Below are 15,929 nucleotides of genomic sequence, written 5' to 3' on the forward strand. Positions count from 1 at the left end.
ATCTTCGCTCGAACGTTTCAGGCATATTCTAAGTTAAGGATTTGCTAAATTTACTAGGAAGGATTCGTTTGTTTTCTTTTTCACTACCCTTACTTAATCATACTCAATCATTCACCCTACTCTTTCTCACTCATTCATTCACTTTCATTAACTCAATCGTTGCTACTGAACCACTCACTCAATCTCGCTCACAGGGGAGCATGATGCCTCAGTAGAAAAGCGCTCATCTCAGATGTGAAGGGTTCCTGTTTCAATCCCAGGCCACGCGAGTTTGTGTTGTACAATATCGTGTTCGTGTTTTTTTTTAGTTCTCCCACATTCTTATTCCACCAATTATTTTACGAGCGCTCAGTTAAATCAATCATCTATCTTCTTTAGATTACAGGGCATAAGCAGGGGAGGTAAAGCTGAAAAATTTCATTTTACCTTTCAATCTCTCTCACTATCACTCTTACTTATTCAATCACTCATAGCAATTCAAGCAAGCCTCTCACTCACTCAATCATTCATAGTAATTCAAGCAAGCCCCTTATTCAACCAATCATTCCTACTTATTCAATCACTCATAGTAATTCAAGTAAGCCTCTCACTCACTCAGTCATTCTTACTTATTCAATCACTCATAGCAATTCAAGTAAGCCTCTCACTCATTCAATCATTTTTCCTTATTCAATCATTCATAGGATAGGTAATTCAAGCAAGCCCCTCATTCAACTAACCATTCATACTTATTCAATCACTCATAGTAATTCAAGTAAGCCTCTCACTCACTCAATCATTCTTACTTATTCAATCACTTATAGCAATTCAAGCAAGCCTCTCACTCACTCAATCATTCTTACTTATTCATTCACTCATAGTAATTCAAGTAAGCCTCTTATTCATTCAAGCATACTTAAGTAACTATTCACTCAATGACTTATTTGCACTAAATCAATCTTACTCGCTCTCTTTCTTTAACTACGGGCGTTTCTAAATTCAGAAATGTTCATTACGTTTCTTTTTCGGAGTCGTCCAAATTTTAATTCCAGTACGTTGTAGTTCTAGTTAGAAATCAAAGAAACTCTTCTGTTTTTTCTATTTACATCCTACCCGTCGTAACATTTCTAAGTTTACATCCTACCCATCGTAACATTTCTAAGTTATTCCTATGAAAAGTGACTTGTCCGTTCTAAGGAGTTTAAATTCAGGGTTAAACTACAGATTGAAATGCTACAGTTGCCTTGTAACCTCCGTTACACTACCAAAATTTGCTACTCTACTACCCATATCCCTGTCACTTACCACATTGCTTATCTGACATATTCTCTCCAAAACATTCAACAGCGAATCTAGTATCACTACCTGATCATTCGACTATATATTCATTTAACTGAGATGTTCAATAGTTTTGTTTCTGTAAATCAATAAATAAGACAATCACTGTTGGGAACACTCTGTATTCTCACAACTCTCTAAAGGTTTGTTTTTAAAAAAAGGTTATGAACCACCAGGAACTAAAGCAAAATACTAAATGACTACAAAAGAATCATTCTAATTAATTTAAAACTCAACTAAACTAGTGCTATTAATTTAAATTAAAGTCAAACACAAAAAAATATTAATCAACTAACTGCACTGGTGGTTCTTTCGTTAAAATAAATCTAAAAATATCTACACAATTAGTTTATAAATATGAAAATCAAGCACGGATTACACATCATGAGCTTCTTTCTTTCTTCGCACTTGCCTAAAAGAAAAATCGCGATGTAAAAGAAATAGATTCTCCACCAAAACTAAGGGAAATTAAATTTTCAGCTTCTAAATACCATAAAACATTCCCGATTTTTTAAACTGCATAGAATCAACAGAATCATATTTAAGATTCCTGCAAGGATCAAAGAGGATTCAATTTCAAATTATTTAAAGGAAAACAAAGAAACTCTTTATACAGAAAATGTGTCTTAATAAAGTAAAATACATAGTTATTTTTACGAATTTATTTCGCGTATGTATTTACACGTATTTCTACTAAGCGACTTACGGGCACCAATGACCAAGGTTTTAGATACTTTTTTAAAAAAAAATAAATCTGCAATGTTTGAAAACTATCTGTAAACCATTGCGAATGCCACAGTAATTACAGTGATATTCTCATTATATGAAGGAAAATTATTTTGTTAAACGTCTATATTCTTACCAGCTTGAATAAAAATTGAATAGAATAATGCACAGAATAATTTTAAATTTCATAACGGTAAAAACTACTAACAGCAACATCGTATATATACTGTATCCATTAAGTGCTTAGTACGCTAATCAATAAAGAGTACCAGTGTGACCTATTATCGATTAGTTTAAAGCTCTCACTATTCGTTTCACCTTAATCCATAGAGATATTGATATTCTGCCTTTGTTCGTAATGAGAACGGGAAGTAAAACAAACTGAACATAACAAGTGTGGTATCGATCAATTTTTTACATAATAATATTTATGGAACACACCTTACATCTGAACATGGAAATATGTGCTTAAAGCTTCGACTCTATTTCAGATGAAGGGAATAAATCGTCAAATAGACTCAAGTGTGCAGAGAATCGGTAAAAAGTTAGTACAATTACAATTACTACGAAATTAATGAACCCGTATCCGTTTCATTAGTTCCCTGCATAAAGGAATTCATAGGTGTATCGTTCCCGCCAAGGGCACTTTAATACCTTAGTTATGATTGCTTTCAGAACAATATGCAGAAAAAAAGGTCATTTGATTTACTTTTGAGGATATCTAAAGAAGGTTATCAACAGAGTTTCAATCTGCTAAGCTGACTTATGGTCCCGCAACCAAGTCCCGAGGAAAGGACGGGGACGAAGTTCATCATCAGTATGTTTATGATTTTACACACAGCACTTGATATTTTTTTTTTTTCTCCATGATAAGAAGAATTATTCTTCACAAATTAGTGAGAAGGGATAACTGCCTATTTGCTACCCCTTGCTCAAGTGCTAAAGGGTTATTCAAAACACGCATCGGTTTTGGATCGTCTGGCAAATTTTTGTTTCTCGGTTGCCGACATTGTTTTGTATTGTTACTCTACCCACAAACATATTCCGATTGTCGCTCTAGTCTGAATTTCTCACATTTCTTCAGTCTGTGTCTAGTCATTGAGCAGTTTGCTATAGCACAACGTGTGTTAATTCTGACGGAGAAAGTTATGCAGGAACTGTCAGGCGATTTCGCGCGGTTCTAGGGCGAAACGAGGCACCGAATGAATCAGCAGTTCGCAGACTTACGAAAAAGTTCATTGAAACGGGTTCAACAGTGAACATTAAAAGTCCTGGGCGTCGTCGTAGTGGTCGTTCTGAGCAAAACATTGTGGTAGTTCGTGACAATGTGGCTGTTAGTCAGCCAGTCATAGCGAATTTCACGAAGAGAGTTATTGCATGCCAGCGCAGTAGAGGAGATGATATGCTCGACGTCATTCACCATACTTGAAACTGGAATGAGTGATGAACATGTTTATGAGTTTTGCTAGTGTGTTTTGAAAAAATAAAGTTCATAATTTGATGTAACAAAACTGGAGCGCTTTTCGAGTAACCCTATTCTAGGCTGATCTCTTCTTGTGTTCATGATTAATCCGCAGGATCACGCCGAGAGTATTCCAACTATTTATTATATCTCACGTGAAGACGCAAACTATTAAGTCTTATGACAGAAGACATAACTGAGCTGTCAATCTTAATCCTATTCGGAAATATTGGCAATTTTACTCAAGTACTCACATTTAGAGCACAAAAGCCAATATAACCTATAGTGGCACACAACCTCCTTTTCTTTTCTTTCTTTTTTTAAGTCTTTTTTCTTCACTCTTTACTAGCTCTGACGACGAAACTTTCATTCTTGAAAGCTAAATACCTTCACTTAGCTTTTTCAGTGTGTTTCACGCCTGTATAATTACTAATTACGGTCTGATTCCTTTGTTTAATTATACACATATTCAAATAATTAAAAGTAATTATACCTAGCATGTATTTTTCTTGGTAAGTTTTGAGACCCTTTGCGAAAAAATAGTAGTAGTTTTGACAAAGGTAACGTAAATATCTCAATTATAAGCATGAAATTTTACGCGTATACGTCCGTACTTCATGTATTTCACGGAATATATATATCCAGTAAAAAAATACAGGAATGTTTTACTATTCAAAGATAAGTCACAAGTAAAAAGAAAAATATTCGTTACGTTATTTGAAAACGTTTGCAAATAAACAGAAACACAAACTCTACGAAAGTTAGAAGACATCAATACATTTCGTAGTTTGACCTTTCTTCAAGGCATGCACGATTAATACTGTTCCTCCAAATGTAATTAGAGCTTCTTGGTTAAGCCCATGCTCTCTCAGACTCAGCATTTCACTCCCATCATAAAAAATAGTCGTCAATGTAGGCAACTTTTCATTCTATGGAATTCACTCTTTCCGTTGTTTCAATTTTCATAATCATCATCAACTTTAAATTGCATTCAATTCCCCTTTCATTCCTAGAAGCTCACCATGCTTATTCCAAACCTCACTAATTTTACTAAGCAAATATTGGTCACACAAAAATTATGCAGTTATGAGATACAATTAATTAAAATTAATAATAAGAAGCATGCGGAAGACCTGTACGGACCACAACAATGCACCTGCGCATTGTTACCTGAGGGTTTGTACTATTCTGTTTTCCATCCCCTGAAATCGTTTCGGAGCTTCCAAGGTCGCCATCTTCCAACTGGCCATCGGGTGACGTCGTGATGATTTCGGGTGTGCGAGTGATCTCGTCCTGTGATTGTTTCTTCTTTACTCCACTTGGGGTGCAAATAGTACCCGATTGACACTTCAAAATACACTTTTTATGGCATGTCATTGCGCAGTTTCTACACTGTACAGCATCCTTCAACCAAATCTGGTTAAAAAGAAAGGAAGAAATATGAAACTAAACCTTCATTTATACGACATTTCACGTCTTACCCATTTTTTGACATCTTCATCCGGACAACAGCACCTTCAGGTTTCTAATAGAGTTATTTAGTTTTTAAGTACTTGATTCTCACATTTTTACACAAAATTAATAACTTAACTCCTCGTAAAACAAAAATTTCCAGAATTTGCCACTGAAATTCTCTAATGGGAGTTACTGAGAAAAATATACAACAGATATGTAACCTTATAAACGACCATTACTATTCAAAACCTAGTTTCCATAATGATTCACAGTTGCCAGTCAATAAATCTAGTAAATTTTAAGAATTACGAAAAATCGCAAAGAAATTTTTGCATGTCGAGTATAGAGACATTTTTTCACGCTAATGCTTACAGATCTATGATAGTATAATCCCAATTTTTGTCACGTGAACAACTATCCTGATTAAGTTCAGGTTCTTTAGTTCTAATAATAAATTCAAATCGAATAATGAATCCAAGTTTATCAGAAGTAAAGTGCCTTAAATTAATCAGAAAATACTGGTTCACGTGACAAAACGTGCGGTTATATTATCATGCTTAATAACACGACAATAAATTACTAATCATTACTCTGGATCCATAAGCACTAGCACTAAATAAATAAATATATATATAAAAAAGATATTGTCACGTAAGTTTTTTTTTCAGTAATTTTTCATACTTCCTGGAATTTACAATCTTTAGTGACTAGCAACTCTGTGTCTTATGGAAACTATGTTTTGAATAATAGTAGTTGTTCACATAAGTTTACTTCTATATTGAGAATTTTTTCTCAGTAACTTCAATTAGTGAATTTTCACGATTGACAAGTTTTGGAAGATTTCAGTCTTTTAGAAAGAGTTAAGTTATTAATTTGGTACAGAAATTAGAAGATCAAGCATAAAAAATGAAGTAACTCGATTAAAAACAAAATCAAGGTACTGTGGATCGGATGAACGTGTCAGAAGTATTCATAAAACTATGCATTATAAAAGCATGAAAACCTTACCTTATCATGAAGCATCATGATTATGTTTAAAATGCACAAGACAAAGAGTAACAGGATGGTCAAATAACATAAAAAGAGTGAGAAAGTGACTGATCGGATTGGGACTCGAACCCGGGATCTTCGGCATATAGTGCTGATGCGTAAGCCACTACATGTATGTCACCCAGTCTGCTTCCCAGAACAGCCAAATATTATCTCACTCTTGCAGTCGGTGCTCTCCACTAAGATCACATGGCTTGTACCACAATCTAGTTGCTGTGCTTGGACAATTCAGTTGTCCATATATTAAGAACACTTTTTGACAGTTGTAATTTCATATACCGGGTGATTCAATAAGAACGTACCAGGCCTATATCGCAGCTAATACTGCACGTAGAGCCTTCAAACAAAAAATTGCATCACCAAATCATATGTGTAAAATGCAATAAAAATAGTAGCGACACCAGTGGCGTATAGTGAATATCTCCACCGGAGGTCATCTGCAAAATTTGACATCGAAACAGGGGTTGGTTGTGCCTCCATTGAAACTAGCGCACAATGGGCGAAACGTCAAGAGGAAACACCCTCGCACCATCTGACTTTCACCTAGTAAAGCGACTGTGTTGCTGCCAACAAGGAAGAAATATGCCAACGTGTTTCCTCTTGACGTTTCTCCCATTGTGCGCTAGTTTCAATGGAGGCACAACCAATTTCTGTTTCCATGTCAAATTTTGCAGATGACCCCCGTTGGAGATATTCACGATACGCCACTGGTGTCGCTACTATTTTTATTGCATTCTACACATACGATTTGGTAATGCAATTTTTTGTTTGAAGGCTCTACGTGCATATTCGCTGCGATATAGGCTTGGTACGTTCTTATTGAATCACCCGGTATATTAATGAAAGTGGAAAACAAGTGATTTAAAGTAAGTAAAAATACGTTTAAATCGGTTGTTTCCTCCTATTATTAATAAGGGATGGTCAAATATTCAAATTCCGAATTTTGCTAAGAAGATTCAATATAATCAGGATGGAAGTCAACATTAGATTAACTATGAAAAGAAAATCATTGTCCTGATACGTACGAAAAGTTTCGCAATTCAACTAGGCCGTAAGCGTTGTGAAAAATCGCTCAGCATAGTATGTGATTGCCTTAGAATAGTGGCGGTCAATTTATAATACATTGTGGACTAGCACAAAATAAGAAGTATACTTGAAGATCGAGCACATTAATAATAAATAGATACACAAGTAGTGGCGTTTTTTTTTTTTTATTTATTTTTTTGTTCAGAAAAAAATTCAGTAGCTTAAACCTACTGCTATAATAACAGCTGTTCCTATAGGTGTATGGTACCTGGTAACCTCTATCATATGATTGATGCTTGAGAGGTGGTGCCAGCTATGAACTTTCGTGGATGAGTGCCTGGCTTCCATGCGTGATTCATGTGGAAAAGATAACGTATACTACATCTAAGTACTTGAATGTAGTATCTTAACAAAAGGAGCATGTAAAAATTAAATTATTTTTGCCAATTAGTGAATTATAAACAGAAAATAAGAGTGCAGTGTATGCTGAAAGTGACAGTGGTTGAATTAAGTTTACTATGTGTGTGGAATTAAATGAAATTCAAGGTGAAAACGCTTGCTTTTGAGACAGAAAGGAACTTTGGTATGTATGTATTCTTTATAATACTACCATGAACCATGAAGCTTTATATTAATTGCGCAAATAGTGTTTTTAATTTTGGATGCTCCTGTTTGAAAACTAGCCCATATGAAAAGACATTTGTGGATAGTCATTTCAAAAGTCTTGAAACTGAGAATAACATTTATTTCCTTGTTTGTTAAATTTTTCATTTGTTCAATATTGAATAAAACTTGTTATATTCGTTTAGTTGAAATTCAACTTTTCAATTGGAAATTATGCCTATTTGAGAAAACACCACAAAACGTTCTGTCCGAATCGGTTTCTTTTATGGATATTATGATAAAAAAGGCCTTGTGTTTATCTTAAACACAAACTAAATACAACTTTCTTACAAGGCTGTCTATAATCTTTATTATAAATTGATTAGAAATGTTACAGTTTCGGAAGTATATCACTTCCTTCTTCAGATTACTACTCCAACTGAAATCATAAATAACATTATATCATTTCCTGTAATGTTATTTATGATTTCAGTTGTAGTAGTAGTCTGAAGAAGGAAGTGATATACTTCCGAAACGGTAACATTTCTAGTTAATTTATAATAAAGATTATAGACAGCCTTGTAAGAAAGTTGTATTTGGTTCCTTTTACCAATAAAAACCGTAACAGGTGTTAGGTGTATACCACGTGAGAGAATTTGGTTTATGAAACCGGAGGACTTAGTAGATTTCTACCACTTACGATTTTAGTAGAGAGATTCGAGTGCAGTTGGAATGCATTCTTAGGACGTTTGATTCCTTGCAGGAAACCGCTTCTCGCTATCTATTATTGTTTTTATTTTATAGGAATCAACGTTGAAACCGGAAGTGGCTGATTTCAACACCTTCTAGTATAAATAGAGGGTAAAGAACATTTTAAAACAAATTATTCAAAATGAAATGAAATGAAATCTTTGAGTTTTACGTCCCACGATTATGCCGGTGAGGCAAAAGGAGACGGTGATGATGAGTAATGAATGAAATGGTGGAATGAAGAAAGTGGGAGGAAACGGGAGAACCCTCAGGAAACCCACACACACGGTGTTTGTCCAGCACACGGTGTTTGTCCACCACAAAGTTCACTTGGCGGGGGCTGGGATCGAACCCGGGACCCCAAGCACCAGAGGTGAACGCTCTACCACTGAGCCACCGCGGCCCCTAACAAATTATACAGATATGCATTGAATTATATCTTTAAATAAATATCCAACTAATTATTAAATAACTAAAATTCTTTTCTACCAATAACAGTAGATTGAAACGAAAAGCATTACCGTATTTACTACTCATGTTAATATTTACCTTTTTCCTACAGAATTCACATTGAGTAGCTCGATGGAAATGCGTCCTAATAAAATCGTGTTGTTTTTCAGTATCTGTTGTTTCCTTTCGATCAACCTGCACTCTATCAGTAACGATGATTGGCTCCTTTGATTGGAGAATGTCTTTTATTGACGGAGCCGTGCCTTCGTTTGTCTTATATAGGAAAGATAGCAGAATATCTCCGTAACACATATTTGGCTCGAATCCAGAATGCGATGCAAATGGATGGTTCCGGCTAGTTTTAAAGACAGAGAAATACATATTAGGAAAATGGAAAGCTGCTGAAATCGTAAGAACTTAGCACATTAATAGAACAAATTTTCTGTAAGGCAATACAAAAAACTTTCTCTAATAAATAGCTTATTTTCTACGAATAATTAGACAAACAAAATTATTTTATAAATTATACATACTAAAGAAAAACATGAGGCAAATAACCTTCAGTACAAAGATCATTTGAGAAGTTCTCGGAATGACATACCAAACTGATCTATTTTGATTTATTCTTAGCACTTTGTGTTTTAGTATGAAAATTCAACTGACTTCCGTTCACTTCCAACTTTTTTTTTTATTTATTTATTTATTTATTTTTTTTTTTTTTTTTACACATAATACTGTTAAAACCTTTTAATTCCACTATATACAAACCCTATACTAAAACTGTTAAGATTGTATATGTTATTGGATTTGGTAGATTTCTTAATATCTTCCGGCGTTATCTAATTGTTTAAAAAATAAATCTATTTTATGAAACTCATAAGACGGAATTTTCAACTGTTCTATACACTCCATAAAGTTATTCCGATTTTCACTAGTCATTTTGCTACATTGCCATTCTATTGCCTACGAAGTTGCCCCCTCGTATGTACGCCACTAAACACCTCCGTGGTTATTGAAACAGAATTTTCCGCTAATACACACAAAAGGAAGTTTCAACTCAGCATATTCATAATAGCGTTGGCAAACGAGGCCTTTAACATAAAAGCAAGAGAAGAATTCATTACTACGCATACAAGAAAGAAAAAAAAAAAAAAAAAAAGAGGGGAAAAAAGACAACGAATATTGCTCGAAAACAACACGACATTCGAGACAGTTCAAACAGCAGATGCTGATTTGTCAAAAACAAAAGAAAATAACATATACAACCTTCACAACGCCCATCATGAGATTGATTCTAAATAAATTTATGTTTTATTCTACCAAACTCGAGTATTCTAAGCATTCCTAGATAATGAGAAAAAAATCAGAAGAGACGAAAAATAATAATAATAATAAGTGCTTGAGACCAGCATTCCACCATACTTATTTGGGATCGTAACAATACATGTGCAAGAGTAGTAAGAATTTGGGGATGCACTGATGAACTAACATTTGATCGAATTAAATGAACAAATTTAAGTTTATACTTTTCACATACGAATTTATTCCCTTCCTAATGACGAGTAAGTCTAACAGCCTAAGATGGAAGTCATATCATACACAGAGAGATTTCGTGTACAATAAAACTTCAATGGATCGTTCTTTCTAAGTATGATACAAACAATAGACATAACTGAAAGTGACTATGTGTATGACTTCATACCTTTTGCACCAACCTATGTCGATCAAATTTGCCACATAAATGAGGTTTAGGCCTGCAGGTTTTTATCATTCCACTCTGAAGGTGCAACTTAGAGAGAGGGAGCGAGGAGAGATTTAAAAATGATTAAAAATGACCATTATTAGTGTCGAATCTCTAGTTTTCGGGGTCGCTGAGATGAACAGTGACACTTCCGATGCCGTTTAAATTTAAAATTAGACCCGCAGTTTAAGGGAGGGGGAGATATATATAAAAATGATCGATTCTCAGTTACAAGGGAGTATTAAGATAAATGGTCCACTCTATATACAAAGAGAAGCGAAATTATGTAACTACGTAACACAAATGAAAAGTCAATATGACTTAGTGCAGTTCATGTGTGTTAGCAACTTATCACGTGAAATGCCTTTACATCACATTATTCAGGTAATTATGTTGCTTAACTACGAGTATTATTAGAACGATCAGGCAGTTTTGTTGGTTAAAAACGATTATAGAATGACCGGGTTATTGAACGCACGAAAGATAGAAGTGACTAGAACTATTTATTCTTAGCTCAAGAAGAGACCTCTTAAATACTCAAAGAAAGAAGGTATTAACAGGCCGAAGCTCGAGGTGTGTGTTCAGCACCAGGTTAACAACGAATGTTCTATTTCATCGAGCTTATTGAACGCACGAAGCATGGGTTTTCTATATTCATACGTCAACAAAAAACCTCTTAAATGGTCGAAAGGATGGGAAGAAGGTGTGAGCAGGTCGTAACTCGGGGTGTTAGGCGCCAGGAAACAGAGATCAGAGGGTGTAGCGCCGAATATGTTACTCACTAAAATTCAATCGTCTTACTAGGCCGTACAGGAGTGCATGGCGTTGAAGTGTATGTTGAAAACCCGAGTTATGACAAGTTAAGGCTGTAACTGGGCGAATTGAACAGCGCTATTGCAGAGAGAGAGAGAGAGAGAGAGAGAGAGAGAGAGAGAGAGAGAGAGACACACACACACACTCATGTCCAAAATGATTGTCGCATATCTATAACTGTCTTCTTGTAAGAATATAATTTGATAATGATTTTGCAGGGTACTTTTAATACTGATACTATGGGTATAATTGGGAAATTTATATTTGTAATAAATTTCATAGGAAAAGAATTATAAATACGAAAATTAGAATGAGTAAATGGTGTTAAATGGACAAGAAAGTTTTATTTTCGTTTTATTGTTCTTATTTACTGCTCTTTTGACTTGAAATTTACCATATACATGTCTTTGCCGATTATACACATACTAACATTGTAAGAAATACTGGGCGAATTTGTTATCAAATTATATTAACACAACAACATATTTATAGACATGCGACAATAATTTTGGACATGAGTGTACGTTACACAGGTTCCATGTTTAAAATTCAGCAACGCTGAAACATATACTTCCGTAGTTAAATGAATTTTTCGTTATCTTTTAGAAACTCAGTTTTTGTACAGAATTTGTATATATTGGAGTTAACAGAATTACCTATAAAACCCGCAATTGGAAGGGAAGTTTCTTGATGTTTGTATATTATATTTAAGCAAATGTAAAATGGATTCTAGAGTTCGATTTTCTAGCTATCTGGAGATGAGAATAGCATCGGAGAAATTTTAAATGATTACATGTTGGTAATAAAAATCATAGGGCGTAGTGGTAAATAAATGATTTGCTTCTATAGAAATTCTTTAAAATCTTCTGGCGACGCAAAAGCTATCATTTTTAAAACAAAACTCAACATACTCAAGTATCATTCAAAATCACGTTATGTTCAATTTTACACACTCTTACCTTGCAGTAGCTTCCGGATCTGGAGGAAGTAGATAGAAATTTTTAATATAATGCCCTAAATTCGTTGTTGAACACTCGACAGCTATTTTCCCGAGCGGAATACTGATATGACCCAACAAAATATCCTTCTCTGGCGGCTTTGGCGGTAGCCTAGGGGACCCTGGTCGATCGCACAATCCAGAGTCACTATGTCTATGCACTTTGAGATTCATTTTCGTTGTGAGCTCTTCTTTCACTGCACTCTCAGACTGCTTGCTCCACACACTGATGTTCAGGTATCTTAGCTTCTCGTCGACTTTGAAGCTAAAGGTTTCGTCGAATATCATGTCCTGCAAACAATAGTTTCAATCATTAGCATCGATACAGGGTACTACTAAAATTCCAAAATGAAATTTCGTGACTTTTTCGTGACCTTTTCTTTCTCAAACCATAAAATTTAGTAACATTCTCAAGAGCGAATTTGGGTGCGAATAGGGCCGAATTTTCATGCATGGGATTCAGAAGCGTACTCTGCTTGTGATTTGGTAACGTCTGAAGCCCGACCATAGACATTTTTGGTGGTGAATTTTGATCTGATTTCGTGACTTTTTCATGACTTTCGTGACTGATAGACACCCTGCGATAGCTAAAGCGATTTCAACGTGCTTTTATATTATTTATTAAAGCTTCTCTAATGGAGGAAAGGCCCCACATTGTCCTTTGTGTTCAGTGGCGGTTCTTGAGAGAAGTCAAATCGGTATAAGTTACAACTTATCGATAAAAGTTATAAGTTGAAACTTGTCTAATGTTCAGGGTATCTACTGGAGTTGACTTGGATATTTCAAATATTTTGATTGTCCTGCTACACAAATTTCCAGTATACTACGATAAACTGAAAAAACAAGTGCCGTATACAACTGAATGATCTAATGTTTGGCAGCCTTTAAAATATGTTGAAAAAGCACACTCTTCTTTAATATTCTAATAGAAAAGATGAAAATGAAATGAAAAATTTAGTTTAACGTCCCATGATTATTCATTGAGGCTAGGGGAGACGGTGATTATGAGGTATGAATAAAATGGTGGAATGAACAAAGCGGGACGAAACGGGAGAACCCCGACAAAACCCATGCACATGGTGTTTGTCCATCACAAAGCTCACTTGGCGCGAGCTGGTACTGAACCAGGGAAACAATCTTTGAGTTTTACGTCCCACGGTTATGCCGGTTAGGCTAAAAGAGACGGTAATGATGAGAAATGAATGAAATAGTGGAATGAAGAAAGTGGGAGGAAACGGGAGAACCCCAAGAAAACCCACGCACACGGTTTTCCACCACAAAGTTTAGTTGGCTTGAGCGGGAATCGAACCAGGGACCCCACACACCAGAGGTGAGCCACCACGGCCTCTATTCTAATAGAAAGAATGCACATAAACTAGTAGGTTAAAATCACAAATCAGAAAAGTAAATGTTTTCTGGAGGTTATTTCTCCCAGAATGCCTGTCCTAATCTACTCTAATTTTTTCTTTTTTCCCCCCTCACTTACCCCTTACAGCTAACCCCTTTCCCACCTGGTTCACCGTATTAAAAGTAGATGAAAGTCAAAGTCAATAAGAAAAGCCAGGTCAGTATGGAAAAAGAAGTAATGTTAACTCGAACAGGAAAGCCCCAGAACGCAGAATAAAGTGTCTCTGAGGAAGTCTTTTAACGTCATGCCTAATGCTGATTGATGCCCAAATTAAAGTTTTATATTATAAACACTATCCATTTTTTTTTTCTCGAACTAGCTGGTTTTCAGTAGTTGGATAGTTAGCCCAATTACTACCTACACCCAGATGATGGGACTAACATCTTGAAGGGTCTGAAAGGAAATTTTTGCATTTCTCCAGTATTAAACAATAATTTCCAATACATTTTAAATATTTCCAGTATTTCAACTGTTTGAAGTATCAGTAGACACCCTGAATGTCCTACTTTTTGTATACAAAAAGTATGACATTAGGAAAAGTCTTTTTCTTCAAGCTTGTACACATAAATTGTAACATAACCACTATGACATCCCTTGAGAGCCGCCTCTGCATGTGTCAATACTTAAGGCCCGGATTCGACTTCATTTCTTTTGGGCGCATAATTTTCGTTCTTGACATGCCATCGGGAATGCAATTTGAATTAGGTTTCTAAAAATGTGTTCTACAAAACCAGAACTATTGAACCGTATCACTTAACAGGTTGACTGCCATGAGCATCATATGTGGTGCTCACCTTATTTTTCTGTGGGGCCATGAGCACCATATATGATGCTCATTGTCACAAATTACTGTGAGACCATGAGCATGACATATGGTGCTCGGCTCCCATTGGTACATTTTCGGGAGAAGCAAAATATCGGGACAAAAAAGGTGACATGACTATCCACAATTGAGCCAAAGGTAAGAAGAAATTTATGGCCTTCTGGGAGCAGCACCCTCAAATCACCTTGGCAGTCAACCTGTTAATGGCTAAAAACATGGATTATACAATTAATCCAATTTTGTATTTACCATCCACATAAACTAAAAATATATATGCCATCATATGATAAGAAGGGAACCGAAATTAGTGTCAAAAATACTCAAGACAGATTCAGCACAGGAAAGTTAAAAACCAAAAAGGCTTACCTTGTCAACTCTCAAAGACAACATAAAAAATACGTCGATACTTCTTGGGAAACAATCTTGGCTCATCCACAAGACCAGAATGAGAAAACAGGAAAAAGTTACATTACAAAGGGACAAAACACAAGCTGTTAATGCTTTGCACAAAGTAAAAAATATAGACGCTTCCTATAATGTTTGGTCTGACATGTGAATAATACCTTTGTTCGTGAGAAGAGTATAATTGCTGTTCAGCGGGAGCTGCGACGTGAGGAGGACCGGCATTTTAGTGTCCCGAACAGGAAAGCAATTACCAGGTGGGTTAAACAATGGAGAAACTGATTCTGTTGTCGACAAGATGCATGAAGAACCTTCGGGGACAGTTTGTACACCAGAAAACATCGATCGTGTACGCCAGACTTGTAATAAACTTATTTGCGCATTATTTTTGGTGTGCCCAGCTCAGACACTTTAATCCGTTTATTTTAAAGGCTGTTACTTTTCCACGTATAGTGTAAGTAATCGTTGTACGTTCTTGCAACGGATATATTAGCAACGAGGCAGACGAAGCAGTCGACAGCAGCCAATCACAGTCCTACTTGTGCTTACGTCGCTTTGGTAGATAGGACTCACGTGAGCAGCGGGAACAAAGAGGGAGCTGTGTGACGTAGCTGGCATTCGGCGCCAACACTTTATGAGAAGAGAAGCATTTTCAACTCACTGCTGGAAACAATTAATATAAAAATGTAAAATTTTTCATATCCATTTGTATTTAGGAGACATTCACATTTTCCATTGATATAATTTGTCCATGTCACTTGTGGAGATGTAAGAATTACACTTAAGATTAAATATAACCTCTATTTTGTGCGTACCATTGGCGTTATTCTGACCCGGAAATTGTCACCTCGTGTTCTTCAATTTTGGTGTGCATGGTGGAACATATCGGTAACAACGAATTTTCAT

At 35.6% G+C, this 15,929-nt stretch overlaps 1 protein-coding gene across 5 annotated transcripts in view; it reads right to left on the reverse strand.

The window, feature by feature from the left end:
- Pdzd8 (PDZ domain containing 8) overlaps positions 1–15,929 on the reverse strand; it is a 110,432-nt gene that overhangs the window by 45,511 nt on the left and 48,992 nt on the right. For 4 of the 5 annotated variants that reach the window (XM_081752861.1, XM_081752863.1, XM_081752864.1 and 1 more), the window contains exons 10-12: positions 12,353–12,681; positions 8,939–9,194; positions 4,676–4,921 (exon numbers count right to left, since the gene is read on the reverse strand). In XM_081752861.1, the coding sequence (XP_081608987.1) occupies positions 4,676–4,921; positions 8,939–9,194; positions 12,353–12,681 (831 nt within the window). Of the gene's footprint in view, positions 1–1,284; positions 1,397–4,675; positions 4,922–8,938; positions 9,195–12,352; positions 12,682–15,929 lie in introns of all 5 variants that reach the window. The other variant, XR_014130755.1, reaches the window with a different exon arrangement.

This window comes from Thermobia domestica, chromosome 3, assembly GCF_964235325.1.
Source record: "Thermobia domestica chromosome 3, izTheDome1.hap1.1, whole genome shotgun sequence".
Taxonomy (NCBI): Eukaryota; Metazoa; Arthropoda; class Insecta; order Zygentoma; family Lepismatidae; genus Thermobia; species Thermobia domestica.